At 28.7% G+C, this 26,364-nt stretch overlaps 1 protein-coding gene across 1 annotated transcript in view; it reads right to left on the bottom strand.

Moving 5' to 3' along the window:
• The window catches only part of LOC111637669 (fatty acyl-CoA reductase 1-like), a 34,837-nt gene that overhangs the window by 5,174 nt on the left and 3,299 nt on the right, over nt 1-26,364 (bottom strand). Inside the window, exons 2-5 of the mRNA XM_023383219.1 lie at nt 8,075-8,250; nt 7,914-7,986; nt 7,726-7,832; nt 7,483-7,657 (exon numbers count right to left, since the gene is read on the bottom strand). Of these exons, the coding sequence (XP_023238987.1) occupies nt 7,483-7,657; nt 7,726-7,832; nt 7,914-7,986; nt 8,075-8,250 (531 nt within the window). The remainder of the gene's footprint in view (nt 1-7,482; nt 7,658-7,725; nt 7,833-7,913; nt 7,987-8,074; nt 8,251-26,364) is intronic.

Genomic DNA, 26,364 nt, shown 5'->3' with positions numbered 1-26,364 from the left:
TATTTTAATAATACTTATTTAACTGCAAGTTCTTTTAAGCCTTATTTTCGTTTTAATAATAACATCGTCTCGTAGCTTTTTTAAAAAAATTACAGTGCTAAGTATGAATATTTTTTTGATATTATAAGGATAAATATGTTTTATAAAGACATGANCTATATTATTATTATTATTAAAAAGCGGCAAAAGCTTAATTTTGAAGATAGGGACGAGTTTTATTATTATTATTTTAAATTTGTAAATGCTAATAACGAGTAAAATCTTTATTAAGTTCAATCACACTCGAGATATGATATATGACCCCCTCTATCACTTTAATTAATTTGATAAATTTTACCTGTTTCAAAATCGCATAATACGGAATATCTCGAGAAAAAAGTATAATCGTGAACCATTAGAAATATTTACCTAGGAACAGAGATGAGGAAAAACAAATGTATGCTCACTTAGCTCCAGTGTGTTCAAAAAAGTGTTTGAGTTCTGCTTTTAGGTAATAAATATGGAAAAAGTCAGTAGAAAAACTCAAATGAGAGTAAATAGTCTACAGTTGTCTGTAAGCAATTGTGTAAAATATGAGCATCATATTCTACACAAATTATTTTTTTAAAATCAGCGTGAATGTGGTATCAAAAAATTTTGCTTGTCCTTCTCAATAATGAAATTACTCAAACAGATTGATATACGAAGAAAAACACCCGCGATGTAAAAAAATATTGCGCCAAGAAAAATTATAGCACCCGAACTGAAAATCAAATTTTTTTCTTGGGAATTTCTCTTTGGTAAAGATAAATGCTTCGAAGACAAGTGCTTCGTGATTCGAAGCGATACTGTAAGCGTTTTATTATTGTCTCTGCACTTCGCGTTCTTACTTTAGCAGCATGACGGAGCTTTCAAGAACCAATTTCAAAAACATTGTTTTTCTCACACGTAGAAGGCTGTGCGATAGCGTTGCAGACTGCCGCTGTGAACAATCTAGTATCGAATCCTAGTCGAGATTGCTGCAAAAATTTTCCAGGTACAATCCACCGGTGCGTCGTTTTGAAGACATTTTTTGATTTTTAGAAGCAGATATTTTACTTTCGTATAAAAACAATGACAAATTATTTGAAATACTATTTCCTATAGGCAAATTTCGATTATTGCAATGAATTTCCAATCCGAGTGATGTGACATAAGATATTTCGTAGACATTATTTAATAATACACACTACTGACATGTGTACAATATAATATTGATATTTATTGTTATTTTTTAATGTTCATAATGCTTTGTTAAGTTAAACGTTAATAACGTTATTTACATTATGATAAAGCATTACAATCATTAAGACAATGAAAAAATGAATACGGGACTGCCGCAAAACGGGAAAATGATCGTACCGGTATATAAGTATTTTGAGCANTCTGTTCAAAAGCCTCGTAGCTTTTCTTTAAATTAAATAAAATTCTATAAAATAATTTATACATTAAAAGATATAAACCATTTTCGTAAACCTTTAAAAACAGTTCTTCATTCTCTTATAATAAGAGATTGATAATTATACTTGATTAACTTATTAGAAAATTATTATCTTCTATATTCAAAAGTTTAAAATTTGTTACATTTGCATTTATTTAGTTAATGATTATTATTTTGTATTCGTTTTCCCTGTTTATGTGTTTTATTCAATTAGTACATTAATAGATGAAATATGTATTATCAGTTACTGGCACAGCTTAGATGAACGCATGAAAGAGACCATGCATCCGTCAGAAAATCTGGATCACGCTCTTCTACCTTCCAGAAAGTTTATCTTGAAGTTATTGAACAATGAAAAATGAAATATTGATTGCATAGGTTGACACTATTTAGTTAACAAATAGATAATGAAATGAGACCATTATCAGAGATTTAATTATATTCCTTAGCAAATATGTTGCATGAAAATAATTAGTAATAACTTTGATAATTTAATTTTTAGCAATTATAACAATTTTTAATTATTGATAGAAATTATAAAAATATAAACTTTTAAACATTTTTCTGAAATACATTACATGATTCCAAGCTAAACTCTCAAATGAAATTTTATAACTTTTACATAAAAACTCTCTTTCAGTTCTAGTTTTATTACATTCCAAAAATTGAGAGAAATGATTTGATAAATACTTAAAAATTAAAATAATAATTGAAAATATTGACCTTAGATTTCAACATGGCATCTAATCTTTCTTCTGGTTGCATGTTCTTTTTCGCTCTGAAGAGCAAATAGATTTTCTTCAAATCGTTGCATGATCTCACCAACTTCTCAATAAGAACCTAGTAAAATTTTTATAAAAAGGTGAATTATTTCTCATAAATTTAAATAAAATATGTTGATTCTGTTCAGTATTTGTTTTTATTGCATTTATACCTTTCCCATAAAACCTGATCCTCCCGTAATAAAAATCGATCTTCCTTTATAAAACTCAGCTATTTCGGAAACTTCCATCATTATTTAAAATCTAAAACATAATAAAAATTGTATAAAAATTACTTAAATTAGGAAGAAAAATTCTGCAAATAGTTATTAGTTATTTTACAGCTTCAAATAATTTTTCTTAGTATGATTTTCGACTTTATTGCTAAAATAAAGATTGATTAACATTTAAAATCTCCAAATGAGATTTTGTATTGATCAGATTGGATTCGTGCTCATCAGCAGCCGAGTGGATAAAACCACTGAACACTGGTAATTGGCTGTTTACGTGGAATTTTCCGGGTTTTCTTTATGTATTAACACCGAATAGGGAGCAGTTTCCGTAAAAAGTCTTCCCGAAGACACTTTTCCTTGGCAGTTCGTCCATGCATTGCTTCATTCCATTAATGTAATTCAAATCCTACTTAATTTAATTTTTCCATTATGGTCAAGCAACTAGCAATATATCGTCCCATTTAGCAATTATCATTGTAAATATTCAATTTCGATTAACTGTATAAATTTTAATTGCATTTACTTTTTCATTTAGATATTTTTTAATATTCAAGTTACATTCAAGGGAATTATTACTTTAGAAAACTTTTATTTGTTTTTGCATTTTCTGTAATATACTGTATATAGAGAAACGTAATACAATGAAACTTCAGAACAATGGCCACTGACGAAAACATAAAGTATGGTCATTGTTTAGAAGCTATTATTTTCCCGGCTGTTATAACAGCGGGAAAGTTCAAGAAAAAATCAGGGGTAATTTCTATATGTGTGGATGTTAGTGTGTCTGTGCATATGACACGATTTTGTTCACCCTCTTCGAACTCCTGTGCTTTTTGTCACGATTTTGTTCACCCTCTTCGAACTCCTGTGCTTTTTGTCGAAAATCTCTGAAATTTTGCAGGTAGATTTGTTTATTAGGGGGAGATTGATGCTATTAAATTTTGGTAGTTAAAGATCCATAGGGTGGGAGATAATGGGAGTCGTGTGTATCTCCAGTAGGATAGGATTTATAGACGATTTTACTCGTTATTAGCATTTACAATTTTTTATAAAACTCATCCCTACCCTCAAAATTAAGCTTTTTACCATTTTATAATAGTTAAAAATATTAAAAGTTTTTCAATAAAATAGGATAACAGATGGCGCCACCAAAATTTTAAATATTGCCGGGAATGTTGAGCAACTCGTTGCTGGTTTATTTTTTATTCATTTTTGTTCAAAAAAAAGTCATGAAAAAAATGGCCGTTGTTTAGAGATGGTCATTGTTGCGAGGTGGTCGTTATTGTAGGTTCAACTGTAATATAATATAGGGAACAAGATTTTTTTAATTTTGAAAATTAAAAAAATATTTTTACTTGTTGTAAACATTAATTAATAATTTCACTATATTAACTGATAATGTAACATTCGAAGCTTAAGAAAAGAGAAGTTGCGTGCGTTTTAAAGAATGTATACAAATACAGTACATATTTAACGTATGAATTATTTTGTTAATATTAAATACTAGCATATATGCTCAGTGCTACTTGGCCCAAAAGTTATTAGAACTAATATTAAAATAAAAACCATATCAAAAGCTTGGCTATTTTACCCTACCATTGTCATTTATCAGTAAATATCAAGATGAAATCAGCAAGAGTGGGTGTCCAGGTTTTATGGTAGTAAATATTTCACACGAGGCTCTAGAGAGAATAGTAATTATGAAAAATTTGGTGCATCTCGGTCAAAGAGTTTAGGAATTAATAGAGGAATAAAATCGAAGGGGATGGAGTGTCCAGGTTTCATGGTAGCCTATACTTTCTATAGGATTCCTAGAAAGTAACTCCTAGTTACTCTCTAGGTGCAGATTGGTCAAAAAGTTTAGAAATATAGGAATACAGACAGCAACAGGCATACTTTTTTACGCATATATATATATATATATATATATACATTAAATTAATTTAACCTAGATAATTAAAAAAAACAATTTTATATTATTCAAGAAATATCATTTCAAAACTTACATAATAAAATGGCATTACTCAATACAAATAAAAATTGATCAATCAATTATCAATATTTGCAATTAACGTAGGCCTATTTACTAAAATAAAAATTTAATTTTGTATATTTTTTATATTTTGTATTTCTAAATGAAATTTTTTCTATTTGGGCTATTTACAACTAATGTTAAGAAAAAAAAAATACTCGTGTATATTTGATAATACAGAAGAGTGACCTAACCCTGACCAAGTAACATTTTTTCTTCTTTTTTAGATTTGCGCCCTATTTTCTTGTTTGTTACAGCTGAACATTTCTTTCAGAATTACAAATTTAAAGAATGTAGGTCGATTCAGTTTTTAATCTATTAAACATAAAAAAAGTAGAAAATGCAGCAAATATATTATCATGTATTTAATACAAGTATTTAATGAATTTCGTATAATAAATAATAATTATCGAACGCAATAAATATTGTTTATTAAATATCCGAATATTATATGAACGACTCATAATATTATTCTATAGAATTATAAATACAGATCGACTCAAAAGTCGGTTAACCGCATGAATTGCTGAACAAAGCAATCAAAGAACTTTTAAAAAAGTAATTTGTACATTAAACAAGAATCTCATTTTAAACAATTCTTGAAAATAAATTTTGTAGGTAATAAGACAGAAATTTAGTTTTTACAGTAGTTAATTAACTGACTTGTGATCCACCCTGTAAATAAATTATACCTAAATAAGATACTGTTATACATAATAACTTGTACGAAGAGCTTTAAAGATGTTTGTAAAGAAATTCCAGTCAGTTACACATAATAACGATTTAAATAACAGGTGATTAAATTATAATAATGTAAGTTTAAATAAAATTTATACCGTACTGTACATAATGTCAATAATTTGCGGGTAAATTATTTTTAACATGACTACAAACTTAAATCTATATACAGTGAAAACTGCTTAGGCGACCACCTGCATTCGACGGGCACCTGCCAAAACGGGCAAAAATTTCTGGCACGGAATATTTTATCCATAGAGTCTTCGTATAAGTTACCTGTATTAAACGACCACCTGTGTAACGCGACCGCGGGCATCGATTTTTGGTCCGAAACAACATACAACACCTGCAATAAGCGACCACNGCAATTGGTTAGAAACGTTACGTTTTAGTTAAAATATAAATAAAATATTTATTTAAAATATAATAATAATAAAATATAAGGGTTGGGAATATAAGCCAACCCGAAATGCATCTGAATTAGAAATTTTTAAATAAAACGTAACGTTTCTAACCAATTGCTGTTCGTTCGTCTACCAATTATCGTTTTGGATTACAAAGACGCTACACACTGCATTTGCGAAATAACTTCATTTTTACTTCGATAAGTTTACAAGTTAGATCCATAAAAACTATCTGCAAAACAATAGATATAAATTCTGATTTCTATTCTTCCTTAAATTTTCCTCCAGCCTTCTTCCTTTCTTCATACAGCATAGGATACTCTATCGATATACTGTAAATCCCGTGCATGTATAGTTTACACCGTATAAATGTGCAATCGATGTTGTACATCCATACAGTGTAAATCTACCGTATGGATGTACGGTACCTCTTCCACTAGTTTACACTCGATGGGATATAAACTACTGGAAGAGGTATATTTGCATATATTTAATTTTCGATTGAAGCAAGTGCTCTGTTTAATGGTGTTTGGCTGTATAGTATCATATACATGTATATATACAGTGAGTGATCGGTTAACGAACAAATCGGATAACGAACACTTTCGCGAAAGATTTTTATGTTTGCACAACGAACACAACACAAGAAGAAGAACGTAAAATAATGAATACCGATTGGTCTTCCCTTGTCTTCAGGCAACAATTCGAAACTTTTCGGAGCGTGGGAGACGTCGACATTGACGCTCAACCCGGTATATACCGATCGGATAATACTCCTCTGAACTTTGAAACTCTCCATTATAATTCCAGCCGTTTATTTTTCTGACAGAAAAATTTTTTCTAGTATTCGCAAGACTGTCGGGCGGGCACTCGTTAAGTTTTGCGTCGGTTTTTATTTTCGAAAGGTGAGAGTATAATAGCAAAGAGTGGGCAGATGTCTGATGTTGCTGGGCAGTATGGCTTGAATAGGTCTACAGTAGACACAATCTTAGCTAAGAAAGATTTAATCAAGAAGACTCAAGTAGCTAAAGGACTAACGAAAATGACATCTGAGAAATAAAGAACATTGAAGAGCTCATAATGGAACCTGAAACTGATCTGACGACAGAAGAACGCCAAGAACTCTTAAATGAAGAACACCAAGAAACTCGGTGAGATATGTTTTCTTCTGAAAAAGAGGATTAATGCCGATATCTACTATTAAACATCTTTTGAAGAAGTGGGAGGTTGTCAGAACGACGGTCTTAGAATGGCATCCAAACCAGGTTGAGGTTAATAGGCTTAGGGATCTCTACAATTACAATGCTATTAATTACTTCTGAAAAATCCTGAAGAAGAGAGAAAAGCGATCGACTTTAGACAGATTCTTTAACCCCACAAACGGAAAAAACATAACTATAAAAATTCAAGACTGTGTATATATGTATTTTTATTATTACATATAAATAAACGTAGTAAGAAAGTATATAATTTTTATTTTTGGGGGTCTCCAAAACGAATTAATCAAAACCTATGGTAAATCGATAATCGGTTAGCGAACAAAGTCTTGGAACGGATTATGTTCGTTAACCGATCACCCATTGTATTACTCGTACATATGTCGTAATGTAAAGAATATTTTCTAAATAGGCATTACATTCTTTTAAATTCGAAAATATTAATGACACAAATGAAATAATAAAAATAGAATTTCTAATAATGGATATTTGCTGTAACCATGCCCAAATAGATTTTCACTTAGAACCCCAATAATTCTTGACCCGAAATAGATTTCGGGATCCAAGAGACCCAAAATTTAGTATTTCATATTTTAAAAAAATGATATGAATGGGATGAAGAATATAAAATCACTTACGCAATATGGTTCCTTCCATGATGGTGAGACGATAGTTGGACGAAATATGCTAACTGGTAAATCCGTTTCTTTAAGATATAGTTTTTCAGCGAGATTTTTTGTAAAAGAATACGTATTCGGAAAATCATCTATTAATTTTGGAGTTATGGTATCCACTAAATCAGTATCCATCCATCTGTGCGTATAAAATTATTGTCAATATGTAGTTACTAATTGTACAGAAAAGTTTTCTTTAATGCTTACTGAATAGTTCTGATAAGTTCTTCAGGATCCACTTTAGATGGGTATATAATCTCATCAGGTTCACTACGGTTACAATTACAATAAGCCGTCGAAACGTGCACCAAACTCTGATGTTTATTTTTATAAAAGTCAAATTAATTATCACATATTATCTCTATCAATATGAAATGTTCATGTATATATTTTACCTCGAGATTCCGCAGTCTTTTGCAAACTTCAATTAATCTCTTCGTACCGAGCAAATTTTGTTCCACAGCAATTCTTTTAAGTAAAAAGTAAATATATAAATGTATATGTATATTTAACTCATAAGTTAAATTTAATTAATTATAGAAATAATTTATCATACTTTAATGCTTCGTCAAATCTTACAGTTGCTGCTACATGATATACAATACTAACTTCAGAAGAAAGTAAATCTAAATCAGTTTCACTAATTCCTAATAGCGGTTCAGATAAATCTCCACTAATAATATGCAATTTTTCTCGATAATTTGGTCTTTCTTCTTTCATGCGACCGAAAACCTATAAGAAAACAACAAAAAATCACATAAATAAGTATTAATACTATATTTAATTTGCGTTTTTATTTATTGTAATTTCGGTTTATGCTTTATAAAGAAAATATAAATTAAGTTTTTAAATCAAGCAAAAATTATAAAATCAGTATTTTCATGTTTTTATAAAATTTAAACTAATAAAATTAATTTAACACCTAAATAGTGACAGTTTCTTATGAAAGTCCTCCGGGAGGCACTTTCCCTTTGGCAATTTATCTGTGTATTGCGCTGCCTTATTACATCTATCCATCCGTCTGTATGATGTTTGGTAAGGTATAGATCTATGGTAACAAGCTGGTCGCAAATTCAGAAATACAAAAGCAATTCTAGCTTATTTAAATTTGTAATTGTAAGCATCATATAAATCTGTCCCTTAAACATTAACATGACGTTACTTAAAACCAATCTGACATTTAGGTACAGAAAAGATGAGAGCATATTGCCATCGTCAAAATAGTATTTTTTAGTTATAAAATATTAGGTATGTCTTCATGTTTTAAAGCCTCCAAAATTTTCTCACTCCAAGCGTGTTCCTAAAGTGCATAATGTAGGAGCCAGTTCTCAGAAGAGTAATATGGCTACAATGTAAATTTTAGAAAATTTTAATTATTTGTTTTGATTAATTTTATTATAAATTTTGAAGTAAATTTGTTTAGATGAAACACTTCTATTTGAATTTTATTTTCGAAACAGATGTAATATAATAGCTTTTTAATGAAAATAAAAGAAAAAAAATTAAGTCTACTTATATATAAAAATGAAAAAATATATAATACGTTTGTAAATTTAATAAAAGTATGAAATATAATTTCATAAAAATATCTTATGCAAATTTTATTTATTTTCTTTTAGTAATTTGATTTTCATTAGTCAATTTGCTTATATATTTTGGCAGTTATTCATTTTGTTAGAATATCAAAATACATTTCAAATACTTGGTTCCTTACAGTTCAATTATATTGAATGAATTATACAGAACCTGTAAAGTCAATAATATTATCTTTTGCTTGTAGTTATAATTTCTCTCTATTAATTAACTAAATGCATCGAATATGGATTTTTGCTTAAAAGTTAATTCAAAAATGATAAAGAAGTAAATCTTAGTAAAAATAAAAAATTAAGCAAAAACATAAATATGTAAATTGCATTCAGTTATGAAAGTAAGCAATTGCATTTTNACTGTACGTGGCCAGCTCACGCGTCGGATAATCTTCTGATTTATTCGTGTACGCACCAGACAGAAAAACAAAAAATATCGTGTATCCACAAGCACTCCAATAAATAAATAGAATTGAAACGACACTTTGAAATGTTTTCCCGATGAAAATTAATAATAATAATAAGTTTCAATAGAAATGATAAAATGTAAATTTAATTTTATCATAACGAGTTTGCTTGAATTTCGTTTCTTCTGAGATCGCAGCAATGCGCGACGTGTAAGCTAGTAGGTCTATAAATTGTAGGCCTATAGAGTTATTCATGTAGATTGTCTAATAAATATCTTACTAGTTATGAATGTGAATATCATATGGGTTGTTAGCAGGGGGCGGCAGGGGCGGTCCGCCCCGGGCAGCACTTTTTAGGGGGCGGCAAAATTACGTTTTAGGGGTGGCAAAATTTGTCAATAAATAATAATAATATCTTGTAAGAATTTGAACCATTTTATTTCATATTTCGTCCAACTACGATTCGGACCGATTGAAATGAGCACGTAATAGTGGGAATCCGACTCGCCGTCTGGGCATATTGTGCGCAACCTGTCGACCTTTTTTTTAGCTTGTACGATTAATTCGTACTCATATATACCTCCAATATCCAATAGGGTTAAATCATCTACATTACTTGCGTTACTCCTACCCCTCCTACCCAAGTCTCCCTATCGCTAATTGATTTAGAACCAGCATGCACTGCAAATTATTCTTCATTGCAAAATGATATACGCATGCGTCAGGAACTTCTGTTCGAACAAACCTCACCTGCCGTCAGACCCTGACGGCAGGTGAGGTTTTAAAAAGTCGGCGGTTTTAAAAAGGTGGCAACACTAGCACGGAATTTTTCATTACTTATTCTGTGACGAAACTGAATTTTAGTCTTTTAAATTGAGATACCTAAATAAGGGAACGGCGAAATTTTCCTCCGCCCCAGGCGGCTGACACCCACGCTACGCCACTGGTTGTTAGGCTGTTTAAATTATATATATATATATATATATATATATATGTTACATAATATATATAATCTACATTTATTCACTTTAAGGCAAGATTAATTAACCTAAATTGTCGAATTGGTCAATTGAATAAAATTTATTTTCAAATATCGTGCAACTATGCAATACTATATCCATTTATAAACATATTTATTTACTTTTAGTCATTATTATTCTGAATTGAAAAAGTTTTTGAATAATTTCTTAAATTTAAATTACTTGTTATTTATTTATTCTTTAAATGAGAAGATTCGGGTAACATTCACACACCGTTCGATACAAATGACAATACTTTCTATGGAAAATATGAAAATATATATTAAAAATTATATTTAAGAATTAAATATGGAAAAATTCAAACAATGTTATTGTATCTTAGAGATTTTTTAACATTAATGCTTCAAAAAACTGTTATCATAAGGTATGCGTTTAAAGGAATTATAATTATAGATATTAATTAGAGTCATTAAAGTAAATATTGCTATTCTAGCTGTTTAAAAATAACCATTTAAAGTATTTATGTGAGATTATACATTTGCATCATATATTCTCTAGGAAAATAATGTAAAAAAATCCAGCAACGAGTTGTGTAACTTTTCCGGCAAAACATTTAAAATTATTTGTGTTATAAAATTTTATTTAAAAATTTTTTGTTATTAATTATTATAAAGTGGCAAAAAGCTTAAAATTTTTTTGAGGATGAGTTTTGTAAAGAATTCCATTGCTAATAATGAAGAAGATTCTATTGCTATCAGAATTCTAAATGCTACATAGGCGATATTTTGCTTTGTTTTTGTTTAATAGTTCTTTGATGTCGGTTTTTCTTACGTTCGGCCTGTGTCGACTATGTAAACCATGTACATTCTTCTGACTGTGTCCAGCGGTGTCGGGTGAATAAAGAATAGTTTGTCTGTCTATCTGTTTGTCTGCTACTGACGATATTTGATAAAAAAAATTGCCAGGACAAAAGTTTTTAAAAATTTATAAAATTTAAGAAAATTCTTTAAAAGACTACAAAAAGTGTATCTTCTCACTTGTCCCTGCTACTAACGAGTAAAATCTTCATTAAGTCCAACCCTACTCGAGATACGAAATATGACCCCTCTATCTCCCCATCTCCTGGCCTTTAAGCATAAAAATTTACTAGCATCAATACCTCTAATAAACAAACCTGCCTGCAAAATTTCAGCAATTTTTGACATGCTTAAGAGTTATTAAGGCTTCAAATTATGTAAACAGAATCGCCCCAAATACACACTAACATCCATATATAAAGGGAAAAAACTAACTTTTTTACATTTCTGGACGTATCAAGGTCCCCTGAGTCAAAAAATGTATAAACCTGGGGGTCATTTTTTGACCGATTGCCATACTTTATTTCTCTTTGTTATATATAAAGTAAAAGTACAATCAGACTAATCAAATTAGTACGCTAATGCCACAAACTGTATGTATTCGTGTAAAATGCATTATGTAAAAAAATTGTATAATAGTGAATCTCAAAGATATATCAAAATTTTTCCTTATAAAAGGTTAATTTAAATAAATGCTATTACTGTACTTAAATATGCAAGATTAGTTAATTTACATATTTAGATATTTTGTAGATACTTTATAAAATACAAATTGTGCTAGGTTTTAAATCTATTCTTATAAGTTTAGCTAGCGTCTCTTGTTATAAAACGGACAACATTTTAATATAATAAATTTCCCAATTTTAACATCAATACTTACTACTTAACATCATCTTTCCTTACAATTTTTTTGTAAGTATTGATGTTAAAATTGGAAAATTTATATTAAAGAAAGATATTCCTTCCTTTCAATTTTTTATTACAAGTATTGATACATACATACAAAGCTATATAGGCCTACGTACACTATAACTGTATGTATATATACCTGTATATACAGAATATGTATGTATGTATCGCGTATTGTGAAGATGTAACAGTCGAATTGAATGGTTAGTCACATTCATATTTTATCTAAAACATGGCTCTAAAAGTTTGTAAACCAGACTTTTTTTATTACCAAAATACAGATCAAATTCCACGTAGATAGCTTAAATTCAGTTACCTAATAATTATGTTTCAAATTTATATTGTTGTTATATAGCTAATTATAAATGGTTATTCTGTTTCCAAACTGCTGTAATGTGACATTTCTTATGAACTGAATGTGATCATTTAAAATTCCCTCACAACTTTCGAAATTTTCCAACAATAAGACTACATCATCGGAATAGTGGAATGTTGTCCTTTAGATAAAAGTGTATCAGTAGTTTTTTTTCTATCATCGTTTATCCTCATTTATGATTATTCGAATTTAAAAAATAACGCGATATTCGTGTATCATTACAATGTTCATCATATTCAACTAATTTTATTTTAATTAGCCTAATAAATTCATATATTTTAAAAAAATATTCTCTAGAATGTTTCGTTAAAGTAGCGTTATAACTTATTTAAAAAGTTTAAATAATGTTAGGTAAAATTTTAAAGATATAACTATTAATTTTAGAGCAATTTGTATGATTATTTAGTTATTTATATTTTAGATTCCAACCTATCTTAAACGTATTCAATATACTTAAAAAATTAAATTATTTCTTAATTATTTTTAATGTTATAATTATATTTTATTTACCTTAAATTTTAATATTGTGTTACACATTTTATCTTTAAAAGATAGACAAATTTAAAACTATTTAGAACTATAATGAACACAGGTTATAAATATAGTGAAGGTAAGCTAATAATGGAAGTGACTTATCGTTGTCTATCCTATTATATTTTTCAATTCAATTCAAGGATTTAACTCAGATGATAATGGTAATGGCCTAAATTTGACTATTTTTTTATAATGTTAATAACGGAATAAAATAAAAAAGAAACATTTATATAAAATAAAAATTTGTCTTTTTAAGTATGAAATTAAACCTTTACAGACAATTTATCCAAAGTTCAGACTCTAAAGGAGATTAGAATTTGCTTCTAAATCAATTATTAGCTAAATAATTCTTTCTTTTGCGTAAATTATTCTATAAAACTAATAAAAATAAAGCATTTTAATTCCAATACTAGCGATGAATAATACATTTTTCTAGAATTAGCATTGAGGATTAGAATTTAGATTAATTTATCATAGATTAATTAAAATTGCTATATTTACAAGAAAAGGATAATAAAATTTCACAATGTAAACGAAAAATAAAACATTTCATTGACATCACTTAACTTCTGAAATAAATATATTTAGAAAATTTAATTATTATATATTTAAATTTAAAAAATAGAAATATAAAAAGGGGGTAAAAATACTTATAATTAATCGTGATTAAAGTAAGAGGTTGCTTACCTGAGTTTCTTAAACAAACAAAGGGAACACAAAATAAAATCATGTAAAGGAGGCTTTCACTTTTAAGTCGCAGAACCTTAAGACACGCTTTCCGATTTGTTAATTATTAACCACGTGAGAACGAATAATATTGCGGAATCAACCTAAATTATTATGGATTTCATGGTTTAATAAGATGTGAAGTAACGTATCTCAGTTTTTTTTTTATAAACATGAATTTCAAAAATTTATAGGTCTAGCGAATAACAGTGTTTATTTTTAAAAAAAATTATTTATAATACAACTAGAATATTTTAATTCGTGTTTACTGATATCAAAAAGTTACATCATACAAGACAGGAGCGCAAACTTTCTATTCTGGCTCATATAAACAGAAAGTGTTTCAATGTTATCAGAAATATAACAGAAAAAATTTATTTATTTATTTTATAAATAAACTAGTTAACTTTAATAAAAATAAATTAATTAACACATAAAATATAAATATTAAAAAATCCTGCACTCTCACTAGCATTTTTTGCGCCTCTCTTGGATAACACCATAATGTTTGGAATAAATTATATTATATTATTTAATGATTAAAATAAATATTTAAAAATGGACGGAAAATAAGCCATTTGATACTGTTTAATTTTAAAACAAAATATATCTAAGGTATTTAATTATGACCAATGTAGGTCTAATTGTTCAATGAAAATTGAAATACGTATACTTTTATAATTTTTAAATGTTGTGGCTTTTTAAAATGAAGGTTTGTGTGTATAGGTTTGATAAACCATATCTGTAAAAAATAATCTGTAATTTTTCTGAGAAGCATAAGAAATAGTGAATAAGTGAAAGGAATTTTCCTGTATATAACTTTTCCTTTTTCAATTTTCTATAAGTTTTACAGTCCAAAATACATAAATTAATGTTATCATTATCAATTCCTGTACTTAATTCACATTTATTGATAAGAATTGATGAATTTTTCACTATTTTATATGTTTAAACCGATTAAATATTCCCGAGTTAATGATTTATCTTAAAATTAATGTGAACTTTAGATAATATAGAAAGGAAAAAAGAAAATCTTCAAGGTTACATTAAAACCCGGAGTAATGGATGGTCCTTCTTTATAGTATGAAAAATTTTATAAATAAATTAATTATATAGCGATTTTGAATTTTTATAATATATTAAAATCATTAAAAATGTGTCTTTAAAAATAAAAAATAAAAATTAGCATTTCGGATAAAGTTTTTTCTTCCTCTTTGAAATTCTTACAATAATTTATTACTGTATAACACGCTAAAGAACACTTACAATAAACTATATACAGTATTATTAATAATTATTTTACAATCTAAATTTTCAAAATATTAGCTATAAAAAGTTTTCAAATTTCGCAAATATCGTCCGTGACCCGTTAAAACCACGCTTACTTTGTCCTAGTTATCGAGAGAACAAATTTTATATAGCACACGTTGTTTAGAAGTCTTTCACGAATCCTTATAAAAATGATAAAAAGATTAAATTCCAGAAGTTTAATAATAAATATTTTTAAATTAATGAAACAACATTTATATTATTTAACAGGAAACATTTCTTTTCAGGTTATCTTTATTAATTTTGTAGACATAAAAATAATCGAATTAAATGTTAAACATTCTAATTTAGATTGTAAAAAAATAATAAAATATTTTTATGGATTATCGTGTAATTATCTATAAAAAATGACAATTTAAAAAAATTCTAAAAATTTCTTCAAAAAATTTAATATTATTATTTGTAACAAAATGATAAATATTCTATAATATATATTAATAAATTATCATTTCAATATGAACAAGGACAACATTTTAAGATAGTTTATTGTAATGTGCTACTATTAAATGTTAAAGAAAATTATTATGACAATAAAAAAATAGAATTGAGAAATAAATATTTTGCACAATGTAAATTTCCTTTAAAATAATAACGTCTTTCATGTAACGGCGTAATGCACTGTTAAAGTGCATTCTAAATAAAATAATGCCTATTATTTGCATTATACAAAAGAAAATGTTAATATCGAAATGTATTATATTCATTCTAACTATACTCTATTGATAAAACTTTTAACAAATATACAGTCGAACCTCCAATAACGTCCACCTTTATCAATAGCTATTTTTTAGGATTATTATTTTTTAAACAAAAATGCATACAAAATAACCTCCAAACAACGGCGATTTCTTATGTTACCATCAGTAACCGTTGTCCACAATTTTGATTGTGTAATCAAGTTCGCTTATTTCGATAGTTAAGCGATTGAAAGTATTTATTAAAACGCTTCTAATGTTAATAATTTTTATGAGAATAAAGTCAAAGAAAAGCATATAAATGTATTTTCAGTCATTTCCTGGCTGTTATATATAACGGAGGGAAAGTAGAGCGATGGGTCAGAAGATAATTCCCCAGGATTTTTACATTTTTGGACTCAGGGGACCTTGAAACGTCGAGAAATGCAAGAAAAACAAACACAAATAGACACACTAACATTCATACGTATGGATATTAGTGTGGATGTTAGTGTGTCTATTTGTGTTTGTGTTTGTGTGTGACACGATTTTGTTTATTCACTTGGAGCTTAATAACTCCTACGTCTTTTGTCAAAATTTTCTGAAATTTTGCAGGAAGGTTTGTGTATTAGAGAATTGACGCTCTTAAATTTTGGTGGTTAAAGATTAACAGTCGTGTGTCATATCTCGAGTTGGTCGGATTTAAGATTTTATTCGTTATTAGTATTTACAATTCTTTATAAAACTCATATCTATCCTCAAAATTAAGTTTTTGCTATTTTATAATTAATAATATAAAAGTTTTAAATAAAATATCATAACAGATGGCGTCACATACAATTTTAATTTTATTGCTGGAAAAGTTACGTAACTAGTTACTGGATTTTTTTAATCACTAAGATTTCGGTCTGACATAGTTGATATCAATATCAACGTCACCACCGTAATAGAAAATTGTCAAAGTCAATTTAGAGTACTATATTAGCAGAGTCATCATACGGTACTAAGTTATAGAAATAAGGTATTAAAGAATTTACAGGTAACCCCCGTATAACACGGCACTTCTATAGCACGGATTCACTCTAACACGGTTCGAGAATTGGTACCATCCCCCGTATAACACGGTACTTTTATAGCACGGATTCACTCTGACACGGTTCGAGAATTGGGTAAAACCCTCGTACAACAGGAAATGTAATAAATTTTTACATACTTAAGTAATAATAGTTCACGAAAATTATTATTTTCGTGAACTATTAGTACTTAAGTATGTAAATTTTCTCTTCTCGCCTTCTGTCGATACACGTGGTCCTTCTCGAAACTTGTTTCAATGTTGCCAGATCGCGACGCTTCTGCTTCTGATGTTGCCGAATGTTTTTCCCTTATTCCATATTTGCTTTATTCTTCATAAGTTCTTAGCACCATATAAGGAAATTTATAAAGACCTAGAAGCAAGCAATCTAAAATTACATACATTTTGCAAAAGGTAAAGCATGGATCTGAAGATAATGCAGAAAAATGCTCAGAGGATAAGGATAACTTGCCAAAAAGAAAACGCTCTCGGTTAATTAATAGTGTTTTTAGTGATGACGAAGAAAACATTGTTTAATTTATAATAATATGTATCACTTAAACAATATTAATGAAGATATTTATCTTAATTATGAAAATATACTAGCATGTTTTTTAATTTTTGGAACCTAACCGTCCTTTTCGTATTAGTTCTTTGTTTCGTATAACACGGATTCGCATAACACGGCAATTTTTTTGGAACGTAACTACCGTGTTATACGGGGGTTACCTGTATTAATATTAGTAACAAATATTTCAACTTGTCCTTTAGTTCAAAGCCCAGCTATGGCCAAGTAAATTAAACCACTAAACACAAGAAGCATATTGACTACAGAAAGGATTTTAATCCTTTATTGGTTGGCATATTGATCAATATGCCAATCAATATCAATAGTAAAAATAAGTGTAATAAGCTCCTGAAGTGTAACAAGGACGAAATGAAAAGATATTTTTACTTTATTGCAGTGTTTTTAATTTATTTTATCAATTTTAACTAAATCGGCCTGAAGTTTTTATCAATAAATAATGATAAAATTATTGATGGAAAACTCCTGAAAAAGATTTTATGAGCTACATTTTTATTAGATTAATATTTGTGCCTTGAAAGAATTATTTTTAACGTTCGTAGTTTACGCGATTGCTCAATTATTAAACGTTATAAAGAAGATTTTTATTAATAAATTGTATCCACACAGTGGTACATAATGAAACGAAAATATTGAGCACTTTTGTTTTGTAATAAAGAGTTTATCGATTTAAAATTAGATTAAAAAATAGATTTAATCTATATAAAGATATTGTGAAATATTAATAACTGGATAAATAGGAAACATGGAAGTCACTTTTTATGTATTAATTATAATAGAAATTGTTAAATAATTTCAGTAGTAAACAAGATAATCCGTTCTTCGACTTGAAAATTATATCAACTATAAATGTAGAGAATAATAGTTTAGTTTGATCGGATACGGCAACGCAACACAAGGGCAATCTGTCAAGGAGAATGCATCCCGGGAGGAATTTCTATGAGAACTGACCCCTATTTAGATGTTAGGCACGTGAAGAAAAGTCGGAAAACTCCACATAGCCAGATCGCTGTTAAGGCATGAACCCGCGACCAATTACCACTGTATAGTAGTTTTATCCAGTGGGCTAGTAGAGCTGAGTAGATAAAACTGTGGAACAGAAGCGGAGAATAATATAGACTAAAGCTTTCTATTTTTTGCATTAACGAATCCTTTTGGTTAGTTTTGGAATAGAGTACTTTTCCTGTCGTAATAACGCTAAAAAATTATGAGACTAATTGACAGCTGGTCGACTGTTAACATTGACCTAAATCTATAAAATATAAGTCAAATATGCATTAAACAATTTTTTTCAGCACAAATTTCCATCTTATCTGAGACAATTATGATTCTGACCATTTCGATTAATCCAGATCCCACTGTATTACAAATATATTTTGAATACTTCAAAAATTCAAACGACTATTATTATTTTTTCATGCTATTTTAAGTTTTGCATAATTTATTCCATGTTAATTTTCAGATAAAAATAATTCTACGTTTAAATTTTTATCTAAATTATTAACTAGAAAAATTGCATTTGTAAATGAAATTATAAGTTTAAAAATAATTAGCATACCACGTGACTATATATTTAATCTCTCTTAAATTAAGCTTAGCAAAGTCAATTAAAATAGTATTAATAATAACAGAAAGAAAACAATAATAACAGAAAGAAAATTAAAATAAATGACTGTCTTTAAATTTCTTGATTTATAACAAAAAAAAAAAAAAAAAAAAAATTTATAAAACATGTCTGTAATGCTCAAAATAGAAAAAAACTTAATAATTCACCTACAAATGACTCTTAATTTTGAGAAATATAAAGGTAAAAACTAATTTACCTTGACTTAATGAACACTAATTCAATTTGATTTAAAAAAAATATTTAATATAGTTAAATTATTCACGAAATTTGTGCCTGTTTTTATGGACAACGCTAAAAATTAGGTTAAAGTGGTCATTTATTAATATAATGGGATAAAACTGTAAATCAGTTATTTTGTATCAAAACATTATCCATTTTAAATATAAATTAGCATCCTATCTTATAGGATTTAATAAATGTTAATATAATTAAGTTAATATAGTTAAGTTTTGTATTAAATGTCGGATACAGGAGAAAATGATTTTTAATGATGTTTTATAGCTGTAATTTTAGAGGTAATTCATAAATATTTAAATGCCTCTTAAAAAATTCAACAATAAGTTGCATAAGTTGGCAAAAAGTTAAAATTGTCTGGCGCCATCTGTTGTGAGATTTTATTTAAAAATTTTTTATATTATTAATTATTATAAAGCGGCAAAAAAACTAATTTTAAGGATAAAGAGATTTGAAAAAATATATATATTGTAAATGCTAATAACGAATAAAATGTTCATTAAGTCCGACCCCACTCGAGATAAAATACATGACCCCACTATCTTCTTACCCTCGACCTTTAACCTCCAGAATTTGATAGCATCAATGCTCCTAATAAACAAACCTCCTTGAAAATTTTTAGAAACTTTCAGCAAGAGGTTCGGGAATTATTAAGCTTCAAAGTGGATGAACAAAATCGTGCCACCTACCAATACACACAATAACATTCCACATACAGAAAAAAACCACAACTTTTATTTTGCATTTCTTGACATTTCAAGATTCCCCGAATCTAAAAATGTAAAAATCTTAGGGGTTATTTTTTGATCGATCGCCATACTTTTCCTCTGTTACATATAAGAGCCGAGAGAGTACTGTAATTAAATTCTGTCTTTAATATTTAAAATATTTACTGACGTTCAGAGAAAGTGTGTATATATACAGTTGCTAATTAAATGCATTTTTATCCTATTAATACATTAACTTAAATTTACTTTTACACCATACTAAACCGAGAGAGGATTTCTATCTATCATTAACAATTATAAACTACGGAGCACTCACGTATTTTTAAATAAAGTACAAGAACATAGTTGTTAAATATAATTGTATGTAGGTGCACGCCTACTGTTTAAAAATATATCACCAATAAGTCATTAAGATGTACAGTATTTCTTAATAATGATTTATTGATAATATATGCTTAAGTTTGCCCACTAGTGACCGAGTGAATAAACAGTTCGTGTGCTTGAGCTTGACCAACAGGGTGACCATGTAGAGTTTTCTGGGTTTTTTTCGTGTGCTTAATCCCAAAATAGGATCTGTTTTCCATAGAAAGTCCTCCCGGGAGCCATTCCCTCTTAGCAGATCGCCCAAGTTGCGTTTCTTTATACAATCAATTAACGTTCTAATCAAAGAATCATTTCATTGATTCATATTGGGGAAAGTATTAGGCAGATTTTCATTCATAAAATAGATTTTCAATCATATTCATAAAAAACCTTCAGCAAATGCTCACTGAATATGATGTTAATTTCTAACGAAAAAATGTAATACTTACGTAATCTTCAACCTGCATTTTTAATAAAATTAAAAATTACGAATTAGAGTAATAATGATTTTGAAATATTAAATAAAATTTTATTTTATAGACAAAATATTTTCCATGTAATTTCACTTAACATGAATCTAGATTTCAACATAATTATGTAATTTTGACATTATAAAAAACAATTCTTCTGGTATTTTGAAGAAAATGAATTGAAAGTGCTTAACAAGTACAAAGAAATGATTATGATAAATACAATTTAACTGCGAGAAATTCTTAAAATACGTCAAAATAGTCTGAAATTACTGTCAATTAATACAGTCGAACCTCCAATAACGGCCACCTCTAAACGGCGGCCATTTTTCAGAATCGTTTTTTTAACGCATACAAAGTAACCTCCGAAAAAGGCTATTTTTTACGTTTTCATCAATGGCTGTTATTTAGAGATTTGGCCGTATATAGAACAATTAAGTGTTTATATTAATAGAAATTTGGCCATAATATTAATGTATTATCTTTTTATTATCTATTAATATGTAAAGAATAATTTAGTAACACCTTGAAATACCTGTAATAATGAATATCAATATATATTATAAAGGTAAGTGTACAATGTGCGTACCGCTAAAACTCAAAAACGAGTCCCGGTACGATCAAGTGAGTTATATGATGTGATAGCCCTCTATCCCCCATCCATTAAGAAGGTTCCCGTTTTTACCTGAAGGGCGTGCTGTTGAAGATATAAGGGCTGGAAGTTTCGCCCTCTAGAAATTTCTAGAACAGTCCAGAACATTCGAGAGTATTCGAGAGCATTCCACAACATTCCAGAATGTTCCGGGATGTTCTGGAACGTTCGGGAACCTCCCGGAACATCCTAGATTATTGTGGAACATCCCAGAACACTCTCGAATGTTGTGGAACATTGTGGATTATTCGAAACCTTTTTTGTATGGGTGGGACTACCCATTAGTAGGGGTATATAAAGCAAGATCTGTTGTGGGTTCAAACGTCAGTTTCTTATCAGTGACGAAGGGAAGAACCGAAAAAGAAGTGAAGATTCCAAAGTAGTGCAATGAGTGAATAAAAACAGTGACTGAATATAAATCGTAAATAAACTGTGAAAACTGTGTAAAGTGTACTTAGTGTATTTGTTAATAAAAAGTAGATTTGATTTATATTTTATACAATGCCCAAACTTAAAAGAGGAGGAGCACTTGCCAGTTCTGAATTTTCTTTTGAATATTACCAGGAATTTTTTTTTTAGTATTAAAGTTGATATCGTCGATAATATTACTTTTAGCTGCCAAAATTGCCACTCCGAATAATAATAAGAACCGCAGAGCCCAAACGATTATGAGTTGAAGATTGAAATTTGGTACACAGTTAGGATACGTCACGAGAATGTACACTAAGAAGGGATTTTTCGAAATTTTCCGGCGGGGAGAGGTTGGTAACACTTTCCCGCGGGGGAAGTGTTAACAATGGAAGTGGTTAAGTAACAATTGAAGTGTTAAGAGAAAGCGGCGTGCAAGATTTACAGGCGCAAATGCGGTTTTTTGCATTTTTGCGAGAAATCGAACATTTTTAGACCCATCTAAAACTTTTCTAATTAGTCTGGAAACAGGGCAACCTAATTCTTGCATTCTGAAAAACGGGTAAGATTGGCTATAATGTAATTTTAATCTTAATCTTAAATGTTTTCGAATAGTCGAGGACCGTTATGTGTGAGTAGTGGGTATGGCTTTTGGAGACGTGTGACGCACATGCTTCAGTTGATTTTTCATAAGTAAAAGTGTACAAATAACAGAAAAAAGTAGACAGTGAAAAGTGAATAGTGAAGTGTAAAAAGTAAAAATAAAAAAACAATGCCAAAGCGTAAGAAAGAACTTTTGCGGTCTCGAATCATATCTCAAAGGCAAAAGATGGCGCGGAGAAATGAAACCACGGAAGAAAGAGAAGTACGTCTAACATTGCTACGAGAAAATTATCAACGAAACAGAAATAATCAGACAGAAGAGCAACTGAAAATTATAGGGAAATACATCGTATCAGAGAAAGATTATGTAGAGGAAGAGAAACAGTCTTTTATATACAGTATATAAAAAAACTATATTACATATAAATGTACGAACAAATAAAAACCCAGCGAAGCGGGTACTTGCAGCTAGTAAAATCATAAATGGATTGGACAATGTGATCCGAAGTCATACGAAATCAAAATAATAGTATAATCGGAATAAATTATATCATTTGATAATATCAGATGATATAATCATTACTCAATATATTTAATATAACTACATTAGCCTCAGTGCCTGACTTACTGACTCACTGACATAAAACGTTTAAGTAGAAGCACACTTCTTATAGAAAAATGGAATAGTACAGTCGAAAGAGGACAACGATTATGTTAGAAAAATTCTCTCAAAAAGTTTGAGATACCAGGGATTAAAGTTTAGCCATTCGTAACTGTATAAAAGAAATGGCGTCTGTAAGATTTCTTTACGGGTTATCTTCTTATTTTCGAGGAGTTTTTCTATTAATACTTTTAAATTACTGTAGATTGTTTTGTTTCCTTAATATTGGTTGTTTCTACATCAAAACTTTTAATATATAATGTAGGTCAGGGATGGAGAACATTTTCAATCTGCTTTCCAAAGTAGGCATGTTAACCTTATAAAAACATTTGCGTGTGTATTAAAGTACAATTTCTTTTAGATAAATCAAGTGAATATAATTGAATTTGAATACATTTTAAAAAAATTAATAAAGAAAAATATAATTATAAACTGGGTTATATTGAAAAGTAGAATAAGAAACCGAAATTGAGAAAAATTGAAAAAGTAAAAAACAAAACCGTACGATTTGTTGCGTGCCAGGCAAATTTTTTAGCCTGGCACACAACAAATAGCCTGGCTAAATAATATTTAGGCGTATTATAGATTTATTCAGATGTTATCAATTCGACCATGTTCTGTTATATGTTTCGGGACTTACTACTTACAAAAACATTAAACTACTGATAACAATATCCATGGTTATAATAAATGGATTTCACTGTATCCAATCGATTTTATTATAATATAATAAAAAAACAACAATTCTAAACAATTCTCAGCGCCACAGATACATACATAATATGTGTGTGTATCTGTGGCGCTGAGAATTGTTTAGAATTGTCAGTTTAGAAATAAAATTCATTTATTTCATTATGATACATAATGTGTATGTATCACAATGAAATCGTTTTTATTTCGTACAATGTTTTGATCGGCGCTGTTTAGGATTGATTGGGCTGCAATTTGAAAAAAATTGTAGAACTATAAATCCCACTGTTTTCCGTCTGTCCGTGTGTCTTTCCTGAATCTCAGGAACGGTGTTAGATAAATAAAATTCAAGATTAGGTGTGGAAAGATTTCATCCAGGAGGTCCTGATTAACATATATCAACTTCCGATGAGAATCCGAAAATCTAAAGTCAAGTTATTTTAATTAAAAAATTTTCCCTGAAAGCAATTAATAGATGAACGGCATGACTCTTGTTAAAGGAAAAGTATGATGTACAGGGGCAAGACACTACAGTACTAATTTGACAAAATTAAAATTAAAATATCTGTTATTAACCAAAAATTGGTTCTCTAGCGGGTAGTATTTGTTCGGTCGAGTACCGAGGTAACATTGTATTTGATTAACGCGATTTTGATATACGCGGTAGTAACGCGGAATTAATAAACTTCATTAATCAAAGGATACCTGTACAAAAATGTAGAGAAATATATATACTGTATACAGTTATTTTCTTGCATAATGTACGTACGATGCCCATTTTTTCAGCTTGTATCTTCCCTTTTCATAGTATGCGGATGCCGCTGCTTAAATCTATAATACTTCTTTTTAGATAAGTAGAATTAGTCAGAAGTAGATAAGTTTTTGTTTGTGTTTTTCATAATAAATCATTTATTTAAAAAAATATATATAAATATTTCTTTTATTTCTGTCTACACTTAATTAATTCTATAAAAGGTCAATAGATAACGGTAATTATTCATTAATAAATTCTTCACTTAAAAAACCTTAATTTTATTTGAATAATTATGATAAAAATTAAGATATTATAATGGCAAGTTTGATTTAAACTTATTTATTGTACTATGTTTATTAAATTTTGAATACAGTACAGTCGAACTTGCAATAACAGCGATCATTTTTCGTTACTGTCAGAGCGTTGTTCAGAGGGTTGACTGTATTAGAAACGAAGACCTTTCTACGCTCGTATATTTTAAATTGATAGGGATAGAAAAAATTAAATGAATTAAGCTGGTATCAACTACAAATCGACTACCAGGTTGATTGCGATCGATATTGTGTATACATTAATACACATATCAAAACCAATTATTTGCCCCATGCCAATACAGATTTCACTTACTCGCAGTATTCCCCTTCTTTCCACTTTCTTAGCACTGAGAGGGCCTTTTTATCACACAATACCCTGGCCGAACCCACAATGAGTTAAATAAAGCCATGACTTTAACTTCTAATTTAAAAAGTAAAATCATTACTTTTTATTATTACTGGTCTTTTCTACATAAGTTTTTTATATTGTTTTATTTTTAATATTTTTTCGTAAATAATTTTGCTTCTTCAAATCATTTAGAATTTAGAAGCACCCTCTTGGACCGGCTCAAAATTATACAACAGAGAAAATTTCTCAAATCTATGAAATATGTTTTAGTAAAATTAAATGTATATACATGTTTAAGTTAATAAATATTCTCATTTTACCATGTATGATGTTACTATGTATGATTTTACTATGCTCTTTAATATGTCGAGTATGTTTCGATACATATTCCACACATTAAACAATCTTCTAATGTCATATTTGACAAATTTGTATCTGGTTGTATTTTGTGTTCACATTTAATATATTTTTGAAATTATTATAATACCATACAAAGTTTACAAAATAAATGTTATTGATATATTCTTCCTATCTTAGCGTCGTGACATAGATTCTTTCCATCTAGCGAGCGCTATGAGGATCTTTCGTCGAGTCTATTGTGAGTTCGACCAGATTAACACTTTGTGTATTTTTATACATGATCAAATTGGATTGTAATTTTATTTAAATTGTATTAATTATTTTAGTTATAGCTAAATATAAATTATTATGATGGAGAGGAATGGGGACCGGACATAAAGCAGGCAGTCTACTTGTGAAAATTTCTTAGAAAAGTCGTACTCGAAGTCATTTTGCTACCTGTGTTTTATTTATGGGTTTGATACACTTTATTATAGATTATATAAAAACAGTTTGCGTTACGGTTATATTTTACGTATATTAAATTTATCCGTTAAACCTATAAAAACTTAATACACGAGTACTTTCATTTATGCGATATATTTATTATTTATAAAT

Source organism: Centruroides sculpturatus, unplaced genomic scaffold (genome assembly GCF_000671375.1).
Source record: "Centruroides sculpturatus isolate CEXI.00-Female unplaced genomic scaffold, Cexi_2.0 scaffold1196, whole genome shotgun sequence".
In the NCBI taxonomy this organism is placed as follows: domain Eukaryota; kingdom Metazoa; phylum Arthropoda; class Arachnida; order Scorpiones; family Buthidae; genus Centruroides; species Centruroides sculpturatus.
This window is presented reverse-complemented; position numbering and strand designations above follow the sequence as displayed.